The following is a 23045-nucleotide window of genomic DNA, read 5'->3' on the forward strand; positions in this document are numbered from 1 at the left end:
AAAAAAATTAAATTCACATTTTTTAGTCTAAATCTTGTAAAATCAGGAATATTTAGCCAGACATTATGTGCCAGACAACAAATCACAAACACACATTTACTCTTTGCACACATGCTCTCTTTATGTAGATATGCCGTTGCTCTTTGCAAGCAAAGGTGGGAGTGTTGTAATGTGAGCGTATCTGAAAACAATGTAAAGAATTACCTTATATACCGTTAAAATAAAAAAATAAAATATTTTGGCGCTTTTTTACATTTGTGCATATTAGCATCACTGATTTTCCCCAAAAAAAAACCATATGATGTACGCACGAAATATTTGTACCAACGACGACTTCATCAGTGTGAGTGTGTGTGTTGTAAAAACAAAAGACAACATAAATCAATTACAAAATTTTGTTGTTGTTGCTGAGGGGAGCTTTATCTTAAATTTGGAAACAAAACGTGTTGGGCTTTTTTTCATTCTTGTCGTTTTTTCGATAGTCATTAGATACCGAATGGTGGTATCTCCACTAACTGATGTTTTGTTTGTTTTCTCCTTTTATTTTTGGGGGGAAATATATTTTAGTTAGCTGCAGAGAAACAGAGAGCAAAAGTAAAAGAGAGCGAGTGTGTGTTTGGGTGTGGGAGAGCAGGCCAGCAAGCAAACCCCAAATTCATGAGGTGACTAAAAAGAAAACCGTAAACCAAACAAAACAAAATCAAACAGAAGAAGAAGAAAAAAACTATTCTACAACCTAAAATGGCCGACCGACACAAAATGTTGTCGGGTTATTTGTAGTTTGGGTGGTATGTGTTGTTGCTTTGCTTTTATTTTTTGGTGTTATTTGTTTGGGTTGGCATTTGTTTGTTTTTCTCCTCTTCTTCTTCTTCTTGTAAATTTTTTTTGTTTGGTGTCTAGACAATCAGAATAGAATCTCACTTGTAAGGCTACATGTACATACATATTGCATATGATGGTGTAAAAAATCTAAAGGGGTGCAGTTGTTTCATCTCACAATTTTGTTTTTAAAAATGTTACGTATTTTAAAACGAAAAAAATAAATAAATAAAGTTAATTATTAAAGAAAATTTTGGAAGTAAAAAAATATCCATATTTCGACCAAAAAATTTCATATTTTGAAATGATATAAATAAATGAAATTATATATTAAATAAAATTTTATTTATATGGAAATTCATTTGGAAGAAATTAAAAAAAAGCATATTCCGGCCAAAAAAATTGACATATTTTTCTTCGTGGATATTTCGACTAAAAATTAGAAACATGGTAATTCTGATTTAAAAAAAATTTAATCGAAATATCCAAAAAAGAAAAATTTTAATATGTTTTGGGTCGAAATGTTTAAAAAATCGCAATTACCAACTTTACCACCAATTTTTTAGAAATGTTGACTAAAAAATTTATATTATTTTTGGAATTTAACAAAATTGCCAATTCCGACATTTATTTTTTATTTTATTTATTTATTATTATTATTTTTTTTTTATTTTTTTTTTTTTTGAATATTTTTGGGGTAATGTTCCTTTTGGAAAATAATAAATTTTCATTAAAAAAATTGTTATTTCGACTAAAAATTAGGTAATTCCGAAAATTTTTCCAAATGTTTCTTTATATAATTTTGATAAATTCGATTTTTTTTTTTTTTTTTTTTTTTTGGAATTTTCCAAACTATAAACTATTTTGTATCAAATTAAGAAATTAACAATATTGTTTTATTTTTTAACTAAAATTGTGATTATTTCGAATAGGTAATATTCTGACCATTTTTTTAAATGTTTTTTTATATTCAGAAATTTGTACTAAAAATTTGATATTAACGTTATTACCAATTTTTTTCGACCAATTTTTCTTCAATAATTTTGGTAATTTCGACCAATTTTCCAAACTAAAAACTTTTTTCCTTTTTGGATATTTTGAAAAAAAAAAAAACAAAAATAAGAAATTAACAATATTGTCGATTCCGACCAATTATTATTTTGAATAAAGTTGTGGTTATTTCGAATAGGTAATATTCTGACCATTTTTCTAAATGTTTCTTTATATTTAGAAAATTTGACTAAAAAATTGATATTAACGTTATTACCAATTTCGACCAATTTTTTTAAATAATTTTGGTAAATTCGACCATTTTTTTTTTTTTGGAATTTTCCAAACTAAAAGCTAAATTTTTTCCTATTCCGAAAAATTCCGACTAAAAATTAGGTAATTCGAACCATTTTTCAAAAAGTTTCTTTATATTTAGAAATGTTGACTACAAAATTGAACATTATTACAAATTTTTTGAATAATTTTGGTAAATTCGACGATTTTTATCTTTTTGCATATTTTGAATAAAAATAAGAAATTAACAATATTGTCGATTCCGATCAATTATTTTTTTAATATTTTGGCGGTAAATTTACTGTTGGAGAATAATGAATTTTTTTATATTTGAAAAAAAAAATTGGTCATATCGATTAAAAATTAAGCAATTCCGACCAATTTTTTAAACATTTTTTTTTTGAGAAATTTTCACTTCTTCATATTTCGTTTAAAATTAAATTTCGAGTTAATTATAAATTTTTTTTGTAATTTTTACAAATTTTTTCGAAAAACCGTTTCAAAAAAAAAAATTAAAATAAAAAAATAAAAATTTTTTCCTGAAAAATTTTTCCTAGAAATAAAAAAAATAATTTTAGAGATTGTGGGAATTAACAAAAAAAAACTACTAAATAATCAGTATTCGAAGACAAAACATACAAAAAAAGTCAATTGCGACAATTGCCGATGAATGTTGTTTTTGGTATTTTAACACGATGTGTTGGACGCGAAACGAAGTGATAAGAATTTTAATTTTATGCTGCTTCGCGTTGTTTGTGTACGTAGCGATGAGAATGCGTGTGAAAAGGTATCACAAAAAAACAACATCAAAAATGTCCAAGAGGAGAGAGATTGGGGTGGTGGGTGGATGGTATTGATATTTTTTGTAGTTTTGTATTTGTAGGTTTGTGTGAACACACGAAATTTTTCGTCAATACCTTTCGAATATGGCGGCCACCACAACACAACATCAAGTGCCGTAATTATTTATTTTAGTTTTATTTTTTCATTATTATTTTGTTAATTTAGTTCCTACTTCCTAGTTTTTTGGGGGCAGCAGTAAATATTTTATGTATATTATTGTGTTCTAAATATAAATAAATAAAGTCCAATAGAAACATATTTTTGGAATATATGGCAACTCTGTTTCTATTTTATTTATCATTTGTTTCATTTTTTTTTTTTTTTTTTTGAACTATCATTTTGTCTTGTTGATCTTATCTCTCGCTATTCTCATCATTTGTTGTGATGGATTAATGAGCCTTTGTTTACAAACCGTGTACTTTGTGCCAGAGTGCTTTGTCATTCACAGAGAACTAATAACCCAATTGATAATAATAGCAGTTAGGGATCTATAAATCTAGAAACGACTTTTTGCCATAAAAGGGCATTAGATTCTTTATTTTTTAAATGGATTTTCTTTTTAAAAAATAATTGCTATGAAAAATCCACTTGTTACAATAATATTCTAAAATAATAAAATTAAAACGAAATCTTTTTTAAACAAAGAACAACAAAACTATTTTAAGAACACCACAATATTTTATTGTAGAAATAAAATCTGTTTTTTTCTCCGTCTAAACAAAGAAACAGCTTCAAGACAAAGAAAACCCTAAAAAAAGACGACCAACGACCGACCAACCAACCAACCATGATAGGTCTGGCCTTTCTTTGATTTAATCAAATATAAAAAAAGAACATACAACGACATCAAAAACAACAGCATTCATTCAGTCAAAGCTGCAAATAATGTGATTACTCTTGCGGAAACTGTTTGCTGAAGAAAAAAAAAATAAATTTATAGATAATATTAAAAAAAATTAATTAAAAAAAGAATAAAAAATTTTTAGGTAGAGGACTTGTTCAAATAATTAATCAATATATGGTTAATATTCCCAAACTAATAGATAGGGTTATTTGGTAAAAAATAATAAGGAATATTTCCGCCATCCCTGATGAGATATGATAAATAAAAAGTTGTTGAAACTTTTTGCGAATTATTTTGGAATAAAAAATGCCAAACATATTTCCCATCTCTGACAAAAAAAATTGTGATTTAAAAAAAAAAAACAAAAAAATGGAAAAATCACAAATTAATTGATGTGTTGGATGAGATTTATGTTCAAATCAGATCCATAAAAATTAGTTTAAAAGAATATCCCCATCCCTGCAAAAAACAAAATCAAATTTTAAAAGATCTGAATTAAAAAAAATAAACTTTTTGCGAAATATTTTGGAATAAAAATTTATAACATATTTCCCATCTCCGACAAAAGAAATAAATTTTGAGAATTTTGGAAAAATAAAAAACAACAATATGAAAAAAAAAATTACAAACTATCTGATGTATTGGATGAGATTTATGTTGAAATCACATCCATAAAAATTAGTTTAAAAGAATATACCCATCCCTGCAAAGAACAAAATCTAACTGTGACTAATTTTGAAATTTATGTTGATAAAAATAATTCTAAAAAATTTGCTAAATTATTTTTAAAAAATTTCTCAAAAAAAGAATTTTGAATGACTCAAAATTATCAAAAAGAAATTGAAAACAATTTTGAAGAAAAAATCAATTTCTGAAAGAAAATAAAAACGCTGAATATTTGCAAAAAAATATAGAATTTTAGAAAAATTGTTTATTTATTTTGAAAAAAAAAATCCCATCTCTGACAAATTATTTTAAATTAAAAATTGTTAAAAATAAGTTAATTTTTTAAAAATTTTTCTCTATACCACATTCAAGTCATTATAATTTGTGATATTTTTGGGATTATTTGGGGATTTTCTTCATTTCGACCAATCTTGGTACACCATTTGAAAGAATATTTTCAAAGACCAAAAAAAATACTCTTCAATCCTACCGATTTAAAAACTAGACCAAACTACTTTCCATCTCTGGCATAATAGTGTACCAAAAATTTGGTAATTCCGACCAATGTTTTTTTTAATTTTGTCTTTATATGTAGACATGTTGTCTAAAAAATTTATATTAACACATTATTGCCAATTTCGACCAATTTTTTGGAAGAATTTTGGTAAATTCGAACAAAAATTGTTTTTTTTTTTATTTCCAAAGTAAAAACTTTGCATTTTTTCTTTATGGGTATTTTGAAAAAAAAAATATACAAAGAAACAATATTGCCGATACCGACCATTTTTTTAATATTTTTTTGGTAAATTTCCTGTTAGAGAATAATCAATTATTTATATTTGAAAAACAATTTTGTTTATTTCGATTAGGAAATTCTATATATATTTAAATGTTGATTTTAACATTATTGACAAGTTTCGAAAAAAAAATTGGACAAGATTATTTTTGTTAGAAAAAAATTCACTTTCGTTAAAAAATTAAATTTCGATTAAAAATTATGAATTCAAACTTTTTTTGTAATTTGGACCATTTTTTTCAAATATTTCTGTTCCAAAAATACTGCATTTTTCCGGAAATATTCTTCCTAGAAAAAAAAATCATTTCAATTTCAACATTATTTTTGTTTACATTTAAAGTCATAAAGTTCACCATATATATTTATTGATTTATAAAACAATCCAGCATCTGATTCGCTTTTTTCTACTCTAAATTTCTCCCTATGAATATATTAAATTCCATTATTTTTCCCATTCGAACATCTGGCAACTCTGCTAATAGCATAGACAACATATGAAAGAAATAAACGTCAAAATGATAGCAGCATCTCTCATCACTCTCAAAATATATAGACAAGGGAACAAATAACAACAACAACGAATTCCAAGTAAACAAAGAAATTCGAGAGAGGGAGAGAGACTTAAAGCCGTTAATTTGTGATGAATGAAAGACCGACCCCAAAAGGTAAAGAGAGTGGCGTCTGAGCTTCTTCTTAAAAGACAGGCTGATTTTATAATAAGAAAAAGTGGTACACTTTACATCTGTGCGTCATGGCCACGAATCACGCTTTGTGTCTGGTAATTAGAGTTGCGCTATTGTAACAAACGTACTTTTCGTTAACAAAAAGTACGTTTGTCACCATGGATGTACCAAAACAAAAAGTAGATATTTTATATTGCCTCCTGCAACATAATGGAACTGGTGGTGTTGATGAGATCCAAACATAAAACAACAACAAAATTATATTGTAAAAAATACACACATATAAAAACATGCATTGAGAGATGGGCCTTCAAGCCAAACAAAAGCAAGCAAGTTTTTTTTTTGGGGCACAATAAAGACAACAAAAACAAACCAGTGTAAAAAACACATAGTGCCAATATAAAAACAACAACAAACTAGAGAGTACTAACTCATATGTAAGAAGAAAATAATAAAACCAAACAAAAAAAAATTAAAAAAAAGAAGCATGACACTCAACATGTCCAAGCAGCAAAACGAAAAGAAAACTTAAATCCATTCTTTTCATTTTGGTCTTGATTTGCAGAGGGTAAATGAAGTGGCCCAGAGTCAGAAAGACAGACTGACAATTGCGGCACACTCACACACTCAAAATGTCTTTTGCATGGAGTTTGCAAACTTGACTTTATTAGCGTGGGGAGGGGAACGGACGGCCATATTTCTTGTTCTTACAAATATGTTGACTTGAACTTGTTTAATGTTTTTATTTACTTTTGTTGTTGTTGTGGATTTCTTCATTCAACTTCGACTTTGAGATTGAATTTCAATGTAGTAGTAGTTGTTGTCCGTCATGTGGCCATAGGCCAGTCAGTTGAAAAGAGAGCACTGAGATTAACTAGATGATGATGATTGAAAAAAGAAACAAAACAAAACACGAAAAGAACAAAGAACCCATCTGGTGAAAAACCAAAACGCGTTGTTTGCCATTTTTTGGAGTGGTGGAGACGACGCCGCATTTTTTTCTTGACGTTGATGGTGTTGGTGTTGTTGTTTTCTGACATCTGTAACACAGTTTAAAATTTTTGTTGTGTTGTGTGGTTTATGCAGCAACTGCCTCCATGGAATTTCGTAACAACATCATTGTAATATCCGACATTTTTATGTTGGAGTTGCCACATGTGTTTTTTTCTACAGAAAGCCGATGTGACAAACCATGTTCTTTATAGAATCAATATTACACATTTTTTTGTTCTTTTCTATAGAAAAAATATAGCAGACCTAAGAGCCTTGCTTTTTTTCTATAGAAATAAAATCTTCAGACCCTAAATCGGAGTTATGTTTTATAGGGAAAAAAATCCTAAAGCTCCTTTTCTTAAATTTTTGTCTTAGAACAATTTTCAGCGGTGGGTTTTTACAAAAAAAAATTCCAATGAACAACAGGACCAGCTGTTTTTATATAAATGTCAAAATATCATCTATTTGGTGTCTTTTATATAGGAGAAAGTCGGTATTTTTTTCTCAAGCGGAAATTCGACAGGTTCGGCGTTTTTCGACAGAAAAATTCTAGGAACCCAATGTCAAAAGTCTTTCCATTGTCAAAAACCCGCAGACCCTTAGGGTCGGTGATTTTACTATAGAAAAAATTGCCCTAGTTTTTCGTTTTCTCTATGAGAAACATCCAATCTATATATGGGTGGGTTTTTTTCGGACCGAATTTCTTCTCCAGACTGCTATTTTATATGTTTTTTTTTTTTTAATTCTAGGTTTCGGATCAAAATATTTAAGCAGCGAATTGTTGAAATTAATGTTCTCACCTCTCATCAGTCAAACTAACTCACATAACAACCTGTATGTGTGTGTATGTGGCGGCTATCAAAGCTTTGATAAATAAGCATGTTTTTGCACAAACACAAAAAAGTACAGTACAAAATAAAAATATAATTGCTGTATTAAATACCAACAAATAAAAAAACCAACAAAAAACCCGCAACACTAAAGTCAACAAATACAAAAATTGAAGATAGCATGTCAAATGGAATAAAAAAATAAATAAAATAAAATAAAACCCACTAAAAATGAGATATGAGCAGGAGAGCCCCATCTCACTCACTCTCTCCCACAATTTGTAATTATCAGGGGAAATCTGGTGCAACAAAGCAAGGCTCAACAGAAAAAAAATAAGTCTCCTCTCTCTCTCACTTTACAATTTGACAGAAGAACTGTGATTATTCAATGTGTGCCGCCGTCTTGTTTTTGTTGGGGCTTGGCGTTTTTTTGCCGGTTCTTTGTTTTTGTGTTTGTTTTCCTCACTACTTGACTGACGTTGCATTTTTTTTGTGTGCCTTTGCAAAATCATATTTGACGTAGTAGTTCTCACTCACAATGCATTGTTGTTTTTGCAAACTAAAAAAAGCACACACATTTTCTTTATTCACTTTTTCTTTATTTAATTTCTATTTTTGTTGTTTAATAACAAACAATGGCGCTTTAAACGATGAAATCACAAAAGAATGTTTGAAACAGAACAAAAAAAAGAGAAAGAAACACACAAAACTAAATTTGCGTTATTGCATGAGTGTGGTTGTGCCTGTCATTGCATTGATCAAAGTTGCTGTCAAGTTTTTCGTGCAGTAGCAGAGACGAAGCCGCCGCCGCCATTGCACACCAGTTATGTCATTCATTTAAGTATCTAATTTAATTATTTGTTTAGAAATCAAACAAATAAAACAATTTGCGTTGCAATTAAACAAATTTATGCTTCTATATTAGGTTTGAAAAGAAAAGGTGATTTAAAGAAAAATGTTCGGGCTGTTTTTCAAGAGAACGAGCAAGAGAGTAGTGGAGATAAAGAAGTTCACGCGTATCTCTCCCTTTTGTGGATTGTCAGTGTTCGTCTTTAAAGAATTAAAGGAAACTACAAATCAATCCCAAATTCTTAATGAAAATATAACATTTTGGAAACTGACAAATTGGAAAAGAAATTGCAGAAATCTGAAAGGTGTTAGTCTTAAGGACATCAATGATCATTTGACATTGCCCTATTTGGAAATTTGATACTTGTATTTGCGGCTCATAAAATGTGAACGAATTTAAAAAGCTAAGTGGAGTAAGTGGAAAAAAAAAAATCAATGATGATTAAGACGACTGCAACTATTTTACTCTGCCCCCATCAATGTCACCACTGAGAATTTTAAAAAAGGAAAATACAACTTAACAAAAATAGGAAAGAGAAGTTCCACAAAACTTAAATAGTTGAAAATCGGAGTTACAAGACTTAAAAAAGGTTGCAAATTGTGACATTAGTCGCACAACGGTAACCCTTATTCCCATTGACAATAGCTGTGACGGGGACGGTGCTGTTGAAAATCTGTGAAAAGGACAAAAAAGGTGGTGACGGATGTTATTTAGAATTAGGAAAATGTTTCGTTAGTTCGAAGTAGTCAACAAAAATGGATAACAGCTCCTAATCGACCAAAATGTGTGGTAGTTGTCGACATTGTTGATCAAAGAAGTTCGGTCGAGTCTTAAATGGTAGGAAGAAAGTTTATATGCCGCAGACAGATCACCAACCACTTGGAAATTTTGGATAAGACCAAACTTAGGTTGTTCAAATGTTCATGGAGGAAGTCCAAAGCTAAAGTGCCAAGCGGTTATGACTATGAGTTACCAACCACTTGTGACAACGAAGCCATTTCGGATAAGACCCAACGTAGGTTGTTCAAACGTTCATGGAGGACGCCCAAAGCTAAAATGGCAACCGGTTATGACTAGGAGTCACCAACAACCAACGTTCATCTCATGAAAGCCAGGCCACCTTCGGAGAAGGCCCAACGTAGGATGTTCAAACGTCCAACGAGTATGCCCTAAGCTGAAGTGCCAACCGGCTATGACTAGGGGTCACCAACCACTTGTGAAAGCCAAGCCATTTCGGATAAGACCCAACGTAAAAAATAAAATGCCAACTGGTTACGACTAGAAGTCCCCGCCCTTCTCTTCACAGAGTATACACTTTTTCTATAGCCATTAAAGATCTTGTATGCATTAAGCATAGACGAATTTAAACGGTCTTAGGTTACTAGAACAATTTGCATAGGAGTTTCATTAATAAAATTAATTTTTTGGTATTTGAAATTTTTAGTATAGATATAATTTTTTCGATCTTCCCCTTAATGTTTTCGAAATATGTATGTTTAAAGTGTTAGTATTCTACCCCCTGAAAATAGAAGTATTTTATTCAAAACGATATTCACGACGACACCCATGCTGCAATAATTACTGTTACTGCAGTTTCTACATTTGAACCCTTAATCCTTTTTTTTTTTTTGCTTTTAAATAATAAAAAAGACAAAGGGAAAATAGGTATTCACAAGAAGAAGAAGAAAAATAAGAAGGGAAATAGAAGGAAGCCCAGTGTCGCCGTACGCCATAGCTGATAATTATTCTTGACAAAAAAAGACCATAAAATTGAACCCCTAATGGTAAAGTGTATAAACGAAGTATGAGATTTGTGATGCGTAGCAATGACTCGTTTCCAAAAAAAAAATTAAAATTGGAAAGATGAAACGCCCCAAGAAACGTCAGCAACATCCTTTTGACACAAACACACAAGCACATGGCAAATACAATGATAGCATTTTATCCTGAGTAGAAGGAGAAAAAAACAAAAATATTGAAAAATTAAAAGGAAACCTGTTTTAGTAAATTGTACATGACGGGGTTTGTGTGGTGTCTGTTCGTCCGTCCGTCCATCACATCATATGTTTCATTGTTTCTGTGTGTGCGTGGTATTTTTTTTCTTATGGGATGATTGTAGCAAAGTGCAATGTGTAGGAAGGATACTACTAAGGGTAGAAGTCGACGACGTTGATGATGATGTGGCATTGGTGGTGAAACAATGGTGGTGGGCAGAGAGAGGACAGAGTGTCAAGATAAGAAAGTCAATCTGAACAGGATACAACAAATAATGTGTTGTTGTATAGATTTTATAAGCAGCAAAGGCATTAAAACAGGACAAATAAAGGTCTTAAGGATAATGAAACGAAGGCAAATATTTTCCATATTGTCACATTGAAGAATATTTGTTTCAAAATGTAAAAAATCGAACTTATTTAGTTGTATGTCAGTAAAATATTCTTTTTTTTAATAATATTTTTTCATTATTATTGTTTCACAAAGAAAACAATAAGAATATCATCATCACCACCCTGCCATATTGTTTTTGTTCTTGTTGGTGGTGATTTACTTTTTCTTTAGCACCGTAGCGCTGCCTTAGCATTGCTTTCGAATGCTTGAGAAACAAACAATACAAAATATGTGATAAGGTAACCAACAAAGTGGTGTTCGTATGTATATAAATATAAAAAAATAAAATAAAACATAAAAAACAAGCCAGTCAGCCAACGAGAAAAAAACCATGTGGTTGAACGAAGTTCGGTGACAAAATACAAAGCTCAACACCGAAAAAAACTGAAATAAAATAAAAATAAATTTTGCTAAACACGTTTCTTTCCCAACAATCTGAAATCGCATATTTACATCAAATGGGGGTATTCATTTAGTGACCGAAGAACAAAATATGAAAATGTTTTTATATGTTGAAAAAAAACCCCCATCCAAAAGGTAGACACAAAATTCGTTTAATAATCCGATTTCAACAGCATAAAATAGGAAAGTACCTTTATTAGGGGGGTACAATAGAAAAACATCTATCCATGTTGACCCATAAGCCTATAGGGCAAATATACATGTTTTTAAATAAATTGATTGTTTTTAAATAAATAAAATGGAGTCATAATAAAGGAAGAATACCTTACAACAGCGTTGAACAGAATCTGTATCAAAATTATAGAAGGTTGCTGTGTCCACACGTAACTGAGAGATCATCATAAAAAATTACTGACGAAAAGAGAAAAAAGAGAATACGTGTTTGGGCATCAATGACCTGGACGTCTTCTTATTGAAGTCCTAGAGTTGGCATTGAATTAATGCTGTGTCCGTATTCACATTCTGGACATGGGGCTATTGGTATTGAGTCTTCATTTCGAGCCTTAAAGGAAGCGATATAGTTGCATTGATGTTAGCCGAGTTAAGACTACTCACATTTGTCTGAATGATCTCCAAAAATAGCATTAATATTTTATTTTTCTTAACGAACGTATGAATGTTAGTCCGGCCAGCCTAATAGACCTGTTGACCTTTTGACCACACTTTCTTTCTAGATTGTGAAGATTTTTCCTAAGGTCTATGAGAGTGGGAGAAAGCTTGTCCAACAGCTATGCCAGGTGTGATTTGATATTCACATTCCATTGAAAATTATACTCTGGGGATGCAGTTCCCATGGAGGCCTTTTCGCCAAGTCTGAATGAATGCTCTTTCATTGTTTATAACATACATCGCAAACCTCACTAAACAGTCTACTGCTTCTGAGGATCAGGTTCCTACTTCTCATCTTATCGCAAATAGCATTGGCTTACTCAGAAGACTTGAAAAGATGATGCACATATTCACCAGAGGGGTATAACCCCTCTCTCTATCTGTAGATTATGAAGATTTTTCCTAAGGCGCCTAAGATCGAGAGAAAGGCTGTCCAAAACAGCTATGACAGGGGTGATATGATATTCGCCTTCTAATAAAGATGATAGTTTGGCGTCATAAGGAGACAGCCTGTTCCCGTTCGTCGTCGTTTTGGATTGTAGAACCCCCTTATTAGGGATACGTAAATGGACTTATTGGCAAAAATCTAAAAGTCGACTTTTGAAAACACAATTTGCATTTGTTGAGTAGTTTCATTTGTTGTCCTGGAGTAGTTTTATTTGATGTTGTTGTTTTAGCAGCCCTATAGCTTTTACACAATGGGATGAGGTGACTAACGTTGGCCGAGTAAGACTCGGGTCGTTTCGGATCGTCGACCCCCTCTGTCGTAGAAACGTTTTATTTGCAGGGCCGAGAAGACAGTAAAACTTCCGATTTATAATTCAAATATTTTAAATATTCATTCGTCGGGTTATTTTCGACTAGAAATTTACTTTCAATTTAAAAATGAAGTTTAGTTTGTTGACTGACGTTGGCCGAGTAACATGGGTCGTATCGGATCGTAGACCCCTATGTCGTGGAAACGTTTTATTTGCTGGACCGAGGAGACAGTAAAACCTCCGATTTATAATTCAAGTATTTTATATATTCATTCGGCGGGCTATTTTCGACTATAAATTTATTTTCAATTTAAAAATGAAGTTATTTTTCTTATTCTAACTCCAAACGTTAGCTAATGATGATCATATATACCGATTCATGTTAGAAGTCTTCTCGACAACATTGTGTTGGTATTTCAACCACATTTGAAACTATTTTTGTTCCTTTTAAGAATAACTTCCTACACCAGGCCTCTATTAACTTCATTCCCTTATCTATATAAAAAGGAAAAAAACATTTTTAATAATAATGAATATTATAAAACAAATACAAATACCTATAGATCCAATCCACTAAAGGCAAACTCTATCCACTCATTTCCAACATCATATTTTAATATAAATGTACTATTAAATTATTTGCCCTTCATTTTGTTACCATGGAGCTATACGAGAATGCTAGGATAGATAATCAGTTAATTTCCAGAACCTATTGGTCCAATGAAGGCTGACTACTTCACCCATATCTGAATGCACAAAGTCTCTCTAAATAAAAGAACATTTGTTAAATTAAATAAATAGACTAAAAAAATAAAATTTTACATCCTTTAGACTTGTCAAGTTCGTCCATCATCATGGACAGTAACACACACCCACACAATCACATGTCTTCTTTCATTTTTTTTTTTTCATATCTCTCCTCCACCACTATAATATTTTATTTATTTATCTTTTCTACTTACTTTTCTCTATGCAGCAAGCAGATACGATCCTTGGCAACCTTCAGCTTCTTGGCTATAATCTTCTTTAGATTTTCCACACTTATCTGAGGATCAACCGAGACACTAAAATTGCCTCCGGTTGTTGTGCTAATATTAAGATTAATAGGCGCCATTTGTTGGTGGTGTTGCTGTTGTTGTGTAGACGACAATGAGGAGGATGATGCTGCTGATGATGACATTGACGATGTCGGCAATGTTGCCATGGTTGTTGATGTTGAAGTAATGCCGCTCAGGGCAGAGGCAATAGCAGCCGCAGCAGCAGCATTATTACTATTAGAGGTGGCAATAGATGTTACAGAGTTAATGGTGGAGGAAGATATAACGGCGGCAGCAGCGGCGGCGCCGTTATTGTTGACGGCAGTCGAGGAATTACAAGATTGATGACCCAAGGTGTTATTGTTGTTTTTAAGGGATATATTAGAAGTGGAGGATGATGGTATAGAACAAGAATTGTTGGTATGCTTACTGTTGGAGGCCTTTAAACTGCCTCCACCAATATTAATAGCTGATGATGATGATGTTGCTGTGGAGGCCGTCGTCGCCACTACCACCGATGGACCACACCCAAGTAAATTAAGTTGATTTTTTGTTGAAGAACAACTATTGTTTTGATGATGCTTTTGCATGTACATCGTTGTTGCTGCTGCTGTTGTAGGCTGTTGGGTAGTAGATGGCGTTTGTGGCATTTTCTGGTGATGCTGCTGCTGTTGTTGTTGTGGGTTGCCATTGCTGTCAGAATGCGTTGTTGTTGTTGCTTGGCTACCAGCAACATCATAAACAGCTTTACTGGAAGAATTCAACATATGTTGAAGGCTACCCTCTCCAGGATTGTTAGCACTTGATATTGTCGTAGACGAGGAGGAGGAGGACGACGATGATGTTGTTGTTGTTGAAGATGATGACGAACCACTACTAGAGTCTGTTGATTTTTCCATGTTTTTGTTTTATTTTCTTTTTTATGAAAATTTTTCACAATAATTAACAAAATTTCACTATTATTTTTTTTCTTCTTATTCTTTTTAATATGGGTATTTATTATTGCAAGCCGCTTTCTTTGATGTTATCTTCTTCTTTCGTTATTGCAAATCATTTAATTTTTAAATATTTCTTCTTTCGAAAAAACAAAAATCAAAATCTGTCTTGTTGGGTTTCTTAATTTTCTTTCAATTCAACATCTAACGCAAGTTTTGGGTGGTGGTGGTGGTAGTGCTGGTGGAGGAGGAAGAAGAGATGGTGATGATGATGGTACGTAATCAATCGATTTCCCCACACCTTACAATATGTTGCGCTGTATAAATTGTTGTTGTTTCACATAAATAAAAAAATATACACAGGCAAGCAAACACTAATTTTTTGTGTTGTTGCTATTTTTTCGTCGTTTTCCTTTTTGTTGTACAACAACGAAATACTAAAAGAAACGAGATAATACACCAGTCACTTGTGTTGTTATGGTATGGTGGTGAGAAGTTTAAGCAGAGACAGCGTCGTCGTTGTTGTTGCTACTGCTGTTAACAATAATGACGGTGGTGGTGGTGTATTTTGAAGTTAACGGGAGGCTCAATAGGAAAATAACAATAAGAAACCGCACAAAATCAACGCTACGACTACTACACACTTTCATAAGAAAAAACAACAACGCAGGCGGCACAAATAAACGGCAACGTCGTTATCGTATACACACACACTTTACCAACAGCAAACTGTTATGATGGTGGAAAGAGAGCGCGCACATGAGAGCATTTACCGACAACCAGCGAGAGAGAGATTGATTAAATAAATTGATTACGTCTGGTTTTCTTTGAACTCTTTTTTTCTTTTCTTTTTTTATGGAAAAATATAAAAAAAAACTATTGCAAAATTCCCTTTTAAAGTTTCAACTTTTCAATTTTTTTAATTAACAAAATTATTTAAATTTCTATTTTCGTTGTTGTTGTTTGATAATTATGTAGGGATAGATATTTTTGGATGTTGTATTTTTTCTTTTCAAATGAAATTGGCTTTTTTGTATTAACACACTCTTTGTTGTTGTTGCAAGTAATCCACATTGGCTTCAGGCTGAATTTTTTTCAATTTTTTCTAGAGAGAAGACACACCGTTTCTCATCCGTAAGAAGCGTATAACAACCGAGCAACCGTACGCGCGCAATGACTGACTGAGAGTGAACGAGTGGCTTTCGAAAATACAAATGAATGCCTGGCATTTGTAGTACAAATGTCAGAGATGGGATGAGTTAAATGAATTGGTACATTTTTTGGTAACCTGAATTTAAAACAGGTGCTGAGTGTTTTGTTGATATGAACATATGAATAAAAGTTTATATAATTGGAAAATAAATCAAATGATTGTAATTTGGAATTGACCTATTTCTAGGTTATGGCGACTTGGATAACAAATTTTTCAAGATATTTTCGGATAGAGATGTTTGATTGTATATGATTACAATTGATTAAATATTAACATAATTAGAAACATGGTGGAAACAGTAAACTAATGTAAAAATAACTATTTTTAATTTTATATTTGTTTTTATTATTGCAATTGTACAATACTATTTGCCACCACTGACTATTACTCAAAAGAGAGAAGTAATGTATCCTCTCTTGAGTTTTTTTGTTCTCTCAAAAATTAACATTGGAGAATTTCTCTTTTCTTGTTTAGTTTGGTGCGGCCAGATTTTTTTAGACGTAGAAAAGAGAAATGTCAAATGCGATACATATGACGTGTTCCAGTACTATTTTTTTTTAGTAAAATCAAGAATACTAAATTAATGGGTTATCCTTATGTTAGATAATTGGTTTGTTCCCGTACTGCAAGAATCTACTAATTTTGACTATCTTTTCCGATATCATAAAGGAAAAAATGTTATCGTAGTAAAAAATTGTACATTCTTGCGGGTTCTGGAACAGACCAAATTTTTATGTTTTTGTTTAGTTTGGTGCGACCAGATTTTTTATAGAGTTAAACAAAACCAGATCTGTCAAATGCCATACATATGACATGTTTCAGTATTATTTTAATAGTAAAATCAAAAATAGTGAAGGTGTTGGTGAAAACCCGAATTTGTCGTTTCCTATTTGGTCTGTTCCCGTACTGCAAGAATATACTACTTTTTACTACGGGAACATACCACTTATTTATTAATTTGTCGTTTCATATTATTATACATTACATAAAAGAGTAAAACCAGAGTATAAAAATTCTTGCAAAAGAATCAATGCTTGCAACAGTTCGCGTAAGCTATTTTTATTTATTAAAGGAAAAAATTTGTCGTTTCATATTATTATACCTTAAGCGTTTCATATTATTATACCTTATACACTATCATTTTTGATTGTCATAAAGGAAAAAATTTTTATCTTGTACAAATAATTGGCCTGTTCCCGTACTGCAAGAATCTACAAATTTTTGCTACGATAACGAATTTTCCTTTATGTTATCGAAGAAAATAGTAATATCTAGTAGATTCTTGCAGTACGGGAACAGACAAATATCAACGTTCAAACTTTATAATAAACAAAATATATATCATGACAATATCCTGTGTTTTATTTACGTTTACTTTTGAAACCACGAATGCGCAATCCTGTATAAGTCAAATAAATTATGATTTTAAAAAATTTTCGATATGAATGTAGTATTAGTGTTAATTTACGCTTATAACCGTGATAATATCATGAAAGTGATCTACTTTTTGTATATTTTCATTATAAAGCTGTTAATAACTTTTTAATATTGAATGTGAACTACCTTACTTATGTTTACTAGCCACATTACTGTGCTATCAATTCATTGTGAATGCATGCTTCTTCACACACTTTATCGATTGTTATCGAGGACAACGATTACAAACAAAATTCAGGTGGCGAGTGAGGCTGGCTAGCTGACGGACTGTGTGTGAAATTTCACATAAAAATAAGGAAAGATGATTATGGCAAATAATAATGCCAATAACGATGCAGCAAATGCAAATTCCACGGAAAATAAGCCAGCATTTCCGCGTTTATATAATAAAATCGTTTTGACATTGGAGAACAGTCTAATACCGGAGGCAAAACTTGATGAGACACCATCACATTTGGATGGCTTGGATGCCGAAACTGAAAAGGATTTGCGCATCTTGGGATGTGAGCTAATACAAACGGCGGGAATTTTATTGAAATTGCCACAGGTGGCTATGGCCACGGGCCAGGTAATATTTCAGAGATTTTTCTATTCGAAAAGTTTTGTGCGACACAATATGGAAACGGTGGCCATGAGTTGTGTCTGCTTGGCGTCGAAAATCGAGGAAGCACCAAGGCGAATACGAGATGTAATCAATGTTTTCCATCACATCAAGCAAGTGAGGGCACAAAAGTAAGTTCAATGTTTATCTTGTAGATGTTTCCTATTCATTGTTTTTTGTTTTATTTTCATTTTAGAGAAATCATTCCCATGATTTTGGATCAATATTACACCAATTTGAAAACTCAAGTCATTAAGGCGGAACGCCGTGTTCTCAAAGAGTTGGGTTTCTGTGTCCATGTAAAACATCCCCACAAATTGATTGTCATGTATCTGCAAGTTTTGAAATATGAAAAACACCAACAACTAATGCAAATGTCTTGGAATTTTATGAATGACTCGTTACGCACTGATGTTTTTATGCGTTACAATCCTGAGACGATTGCATGTGCCTGCATTTACTTAAGCGCCCGAAAGTTAAATATTGCCTTGCCAACACATCCCAATCCCTGGTATGGTATTTTCCAAGTCAATGAAGATGATATTATAGACATTTGTTACCGTGTAATGGAGTTGTATACTCGTGGCAAACCGAATGTAGAGAAACTTGAAGCAGCCGTGGAGGAATTGAAGAAACGCTATATCGAATCACGCAACAAAAGTAAAGAAACCCACACCCCACCAGCCGTTATAACAGTGGATCGTAATAATGGTTCCCACAATGCCTGGGGTGGTTTTATACAGCGTGCCGTACCGCTACCACTGCCCAATGAAAAGTCACCTAGCAAAGAATCCCGTTCAGCATCCAGATCACGATCTAGAGATTCCAGACGTACAGCTAGATCGCGTTCTAGATCACGCTCTCGATCCCGAACAAGATCACGATCCCGGTCGACATCGGCAAGCCGTTACAAAAAATCTCGACGTGATCGTGGTAGGGATCGTGAACGTGAAAGAGAACGGGAGCGGGAACGTGATCGTTCACCGCCATCATCGAAGAATAAGAAAAAGTCTCGTAACTATTCTAGATCGCCATCAAGTTCGCCACATTCCAAACATCGCAGCAAAAGGTTCCGATTTAATTAAAGATCCTTTAAAAATTCAGCCTAATTTATATTTTCGTTATTATTTTCTTGCAGGAAATCTTCACGAGAACGTCACACTGAGAAATATAATAACGATAGACGTGACAAGTACGATGATCGTGATAAGCGTCCCACAATGCATCATCATCACCATCATTCGTCATCATCATCATCGGCTACTGGAAAACATCATCATAGCAGTTATAATTCACATCGTGATTCTCATCGTGAAACATCCAGAGATTCCAGAAATCGAAAACGCTGACACATTGTTTATGAACAAGATATATTTGAAATAATTGATTAAATTGAGAAGGTGGAGATATACAAATTCCGTTTCACACACACAGGACTATTCATTCTTTTTCTAAAATTATTGAAAATAAAATACCTTTAATGTATATAATAATATTTAAAAAACGTATTTTAATTTAATAGTTTTTTTGGGAGGATTTTTCTTCAGCTATAAATAAATGTTAAGTAATTCTGAAAAAAAATTTTTCCGAAGGGCTGAGTAGACTTTCAGCAATTATATAACAATTATTCAGCATAGCTGAATGGAGTACTTTCATAGGAAAACAAATTATTCTACCAGACTGAATAACTTTTTTGATATTTAGCAATATTTTAAAAAATAAATGGGATGACGAAATTATGAAAATTTCGGGGCCCTTATCTCCCTGAAAATCCTATATTTTCGTGATCTGCTTCCCTAACTCAACTTACGGCAAATATTTTAACGCATGCTTTTTTTAGTTATACAAAGATATTTATTTAATGTTAATCTATTTCCAGACCTGTTATAATCTACGAAATATGGCCAGGAAATGTGAACCTTTATTGCGAACCACTTTAGCGCCTTCTTCACTGCTTTGATACAATTTGGGCGTTATGGGATCATTTGCCTACAATAAAAATTACAAAAAAAAAAAAAAAAATAAACTATACTCAGTGTCAAACTATATCCACAAAATTACCTCTTCCTCAGCAGAAATTCTCTCAAACAATGGATGTTCTTCCATATGCTTGACAATCCAATTGTGTAGATCTTCAACATCAGTCATTGTGTAAACCAGACCCTTAAAATATATAGACAAACTTTAAATATATGTTTTGTATATTGCACGTCCCACTTACCCCCTTTCTCAGCACATATGCATACTCGGACAGCAAAGCCTGATTAATAATACGCCACTTATGTTTGGCCTTCTTAAAATGTGGATCCGGATACAAAAAGAACATTTTATCCAGCTGATGTTTGACAAAATAATTCGGCAGGTACTTCATGGCATTGGTGCGTATACAAGCAATATTATTATATTTTCCCGGATGCAAAGAACGTAAAGCCTTAATACGATCCATCACATAATCGGATACTTTAACACGAATTTCCATACCAATGGCCAAACGATCGGGGAACATTTCACCCAGGGTGACTAGGAAGCCACCATAACCACAACCAATATCCGCAAATTCCACCTTTTTGGGTGGATCATATACATCGTATTCCGGGTATAACTCCTTCCAATTGACATCATCTGGATGAGCGGGACTGAATAGATTTTGACATTATAGTAGGGTACTGGTTTGAAATTCTCTCACTTAATACTTACTAATCAAAACAATGATCTGCAATGGGATTTGAGTGGGCCCGTTGCCGGTAATATCTTTTCTGTGGCAAGGATAATGTTGTCTCCTCTTCCTTACTTGGAGCCATTATTGCATTATTTGTGGGAAAGGCTATCCAAAGTTTTTCTCTTCTTTCCGTATGTGAGCCGTCGTTAACACGTTTCTATTGTTTTGTTCTGCTTCTTCTTCAGATATTTTCTAATCACTTTGAATTGATAGCATGCATTTTGGCACAATAATAAGATCGTCCGATGAGGTCAGATAATTTCGGGTGAAAATGTAAACCAAAAATTTGACAGTTTGGAAGATTTTAATCTAAAATTGTCGATAACAAAAAATTTGACAGCTTTGGGAATTTCAATCCAAAAATGTCGAAAACGACCTGTTTATTGTGCCATGTGAATTCACAAGTGCTGTCAAAATGCTTTCAATTTTGATTCAAACGCATGCAACTGTAAACAAAAAATCAAAATTGCCGATAATATTCGCTTCCTACACGACCTGTTTGATCGACCTTAGCATACAATGAGTGTAATATCAGGTTTCCATTGACACTCTAACGTACAATAAAAAAATTTTGTTTTTCTAATATTAATATTACGTTCATTTATTCATATTTATTTTATATTTGACAGAAGAAGCCATTACCTACAATGTTGTTTTTTTGTTATCCACCTCAAGCTGTCCTACCTTGTATTATTCTACGTACCATGGTTTGAATGTGTTCTTAACAAGGTGTATTGAATAAGGTGTATGCATCAGATACAACAACAAATATTTTACAAAAACAACATTGTTGTTATAGAAATTAAATTGTCATGCTGACAATAAGTTTTTGACAAAAATAAACAAAAACAATTATTAATTTATTTTTGTCAAGAACTATTCTTTGAGGAATAATTAATGAATTTGTGTATTCTTGGGTTATTAGCGGTTTGAGGTTAGTGAAAAAATAAAGTTTAAGACCTGGTCGCGATTAATTTTGAGTTTCCCACATATAGCCCATGGCTCCTTGTGATGTTGTTTATATTGTGAATTACAATCTATTTTTTCTATGGAGTGCCTTCAAATCTTGCCTTCTTAAAGAAAATTAAAGAACATAAATCCCCGGTCAAAAACTAAATCATGGAAATTGTGTTGACCGTATAAAATCTTTCCATAGGCGTATTTAACCTCCGCCGAGGATTGTGACAAGCACCGAGGGGCCGATTCCAATATAGGCTAACATAATCTCCTCGATTTTATGAGTAGATGGGATTTATGGACAGATTTCCACACATAACATAAAATATGTGGACCAATCGGCGAACGGGGTTATAACTGATTTAAACCTAGGTTTCCTTTCCGCTCGCCTCTATGAATGTAGTTTTCTTGAATTTTTATTATTAAAAAAGCCTAAATTTAAAGACCATTTTTAAAATCGAAATGTTATTGAAAATGTTTTTGACAATTTACTTTACAAACAAAAAAGAAAAAAGTTTGAAACCCTATGATTGTCACTTACACCTTATTAAATACACCTTGGTTCTTAATTGAATATTCGAAAAAGAAAATAAAACTGTACCATGCATCCATCTTTGAACCGTCTGTATATATAGACAGACCGTCAAGAGAAGGAAGGTCAACCCCCCAGGAATATCGGTTTCGTATTGTTTTTTAAATTTCTCATATTTAAGCTCATGGTATAATAATAGAAGGTAACAGCAAGTGTTGTAGTACAAAAAACGATACAACAACCACATGGAAATTTGTTGTTGTAAGTTCTACTAGTGTCAACTCATTTGACAGAAAAATGTAAACAAACAAACAAATTATCATCAAATTATTTTTATTTTAAAAATGAAATATTTTCGAATCCTCAAAATAAAAATTGAAAAACATGAATGAAAATCTTTCAAATTTATATTTCTATCGCTTCCACATATTTCCTATAATTGAGCCATTGCCATATATATGTGTAACACATATGAAAATGCTGGGAATAGCGAGTTATTCCTTGAAGAAAGATTTGCTTCCTCAAACTTTCCCAGCAGGCAGATTGAGTAAATTGAATACGAGAGCACATTTAATAAAGAACAATTTCAAATTGTATGCGTTCCCAATTTTCCTGTTGGGTGATTTTTAAAAACATAATTTGTCAAATTCATATTGACACTAGTATTACGTTGGAATCAAATCAGCTGGGATTTGCTGTTACCTTTTATAATTGTACCATGATTTAAGCTATGGGGATATATATGGTATGTTCCAGTACTTTTTTTAAATAGTAAAGCTAGTAAGAAGG

The 23045-nt window shown here is 32.3% G+C and overlaps 3 protein-coding genes across 3 annotated transcripts in view; 1 reads left to right on the forward strand and 2 right to left on the reverse strand.

Moving 5' to 3' along the window:
- Positions 1–14761, reverse strand: part of LOC133334789 (uncharacterized protein DDB_G0271670-like) — a gene marked incomplete at its 3' end in the record, with an annotated part of 48751 nt that extends 33990 nt beyond the window's left edge. Inside the window, exon 1 of the mRNA XM_061543105.1 lies at positions 13788–14761. Within this exon, the coding sequence (XP_061399089.1) occupies positions 13788–14761 (974 nt within the window). The remainder of the gene's footprint in view (positions 1–13787) is intronic.
- A 2989-nt stretch (positions 14762–17750) lies between these two features.
- Positions 17751–19133, forward strand: LOC133334791 (cyclin-L1). The gene is made up of 2 exons (XM_061543107.1): positions 17751–18179; positions 18245–19133. Exons 1-2 carry the CDS (start codon positions 17755–17757, stop codon positions 19131–19133), a joined length of 1314 nt encoding a protein of 437 aa, XP_061399091.1. The 5' UTR covers positions 17751–17754.
- A 792-nt stretch (positions 19134–19925) lies between these two features.
- Positions 19926–20861, reverse strand: LOC133334790 (tRNA (guanine-N(7)-)-methyltransferase). Its single transcript, XM_061543106.1, has 4 exons — positions 20746–20861; positions 20270–20684; positions 20110–20211; positions 19926–20037 (listed from the first exon to the last, which is right to left on the reverse strand). The coding sequence occupies exons 1-4, from the start codon at positions 20847–20849 to the stop codon at positions 19933–19935; spliced, it is 726 nt and encodes a 241-aa protein (XP_061399090.1). The 5' UTR covers positions 20850–20861; the 3' UTR covers positions 19926–19932.
- Between the last annotated feature and the right edge of the window lie 2184 nt (positions 20862–23045).

This window comes from Musca vetustissima, unplaced genomic scaffold, assembly GCF_032173495.1.
Source record: "Musca vetustissima isolate MV318-11 ecotype Yass unplaced genomic scaffold, APGP_CSIRO_Mvet_v1 utg52381, whole genome shotgun sequence".
NCBI lineage: Eukaryota > Metazoa > Arthropoda > Insecta > Diptera > Muscidae > Musca > Musca vetustissima.

Excerpts from the sequence above, each read along its gene's own strand:
- LOC133334790 (XM_061543106.1), bottom strand. The coding sequence starts at position 20,849 with ATGGCTCCAAGTAAGGAAGAGGAGACAACATTATCCTTGCCACAGAAA. Across the intron at positions 20,685-20,745 it reads GCAGATCATTGTTTTGATTA|TCCCGCTCATCCAGATGATG; the intron begins GTAAGTATTAAG and ends AAATCTATTCAG. Across the intron at positions 20,038-20,109 it reads GAATTTCTGCTGAGGAAGAG|GCAAATGATCCCATAACGCC; the intron begins GTAATTTTGTGG and ends TTTTTATTGTAG.
- LOC133334791 (XM_061543107.1), top strand. The coding sequence starts at position 17,755 with ATGGCAAATAATAATGCCAATAACGATGCAGCAAATGCAAATTCCACG. Across the intron at positions 18,180-18,244 it reads AAGCAAGTGAGGGCACAAAA|AGAAATCATTCCCATGATTT; the intron begins GTAAGTTCAATG and ends TTTTCATTTTAG.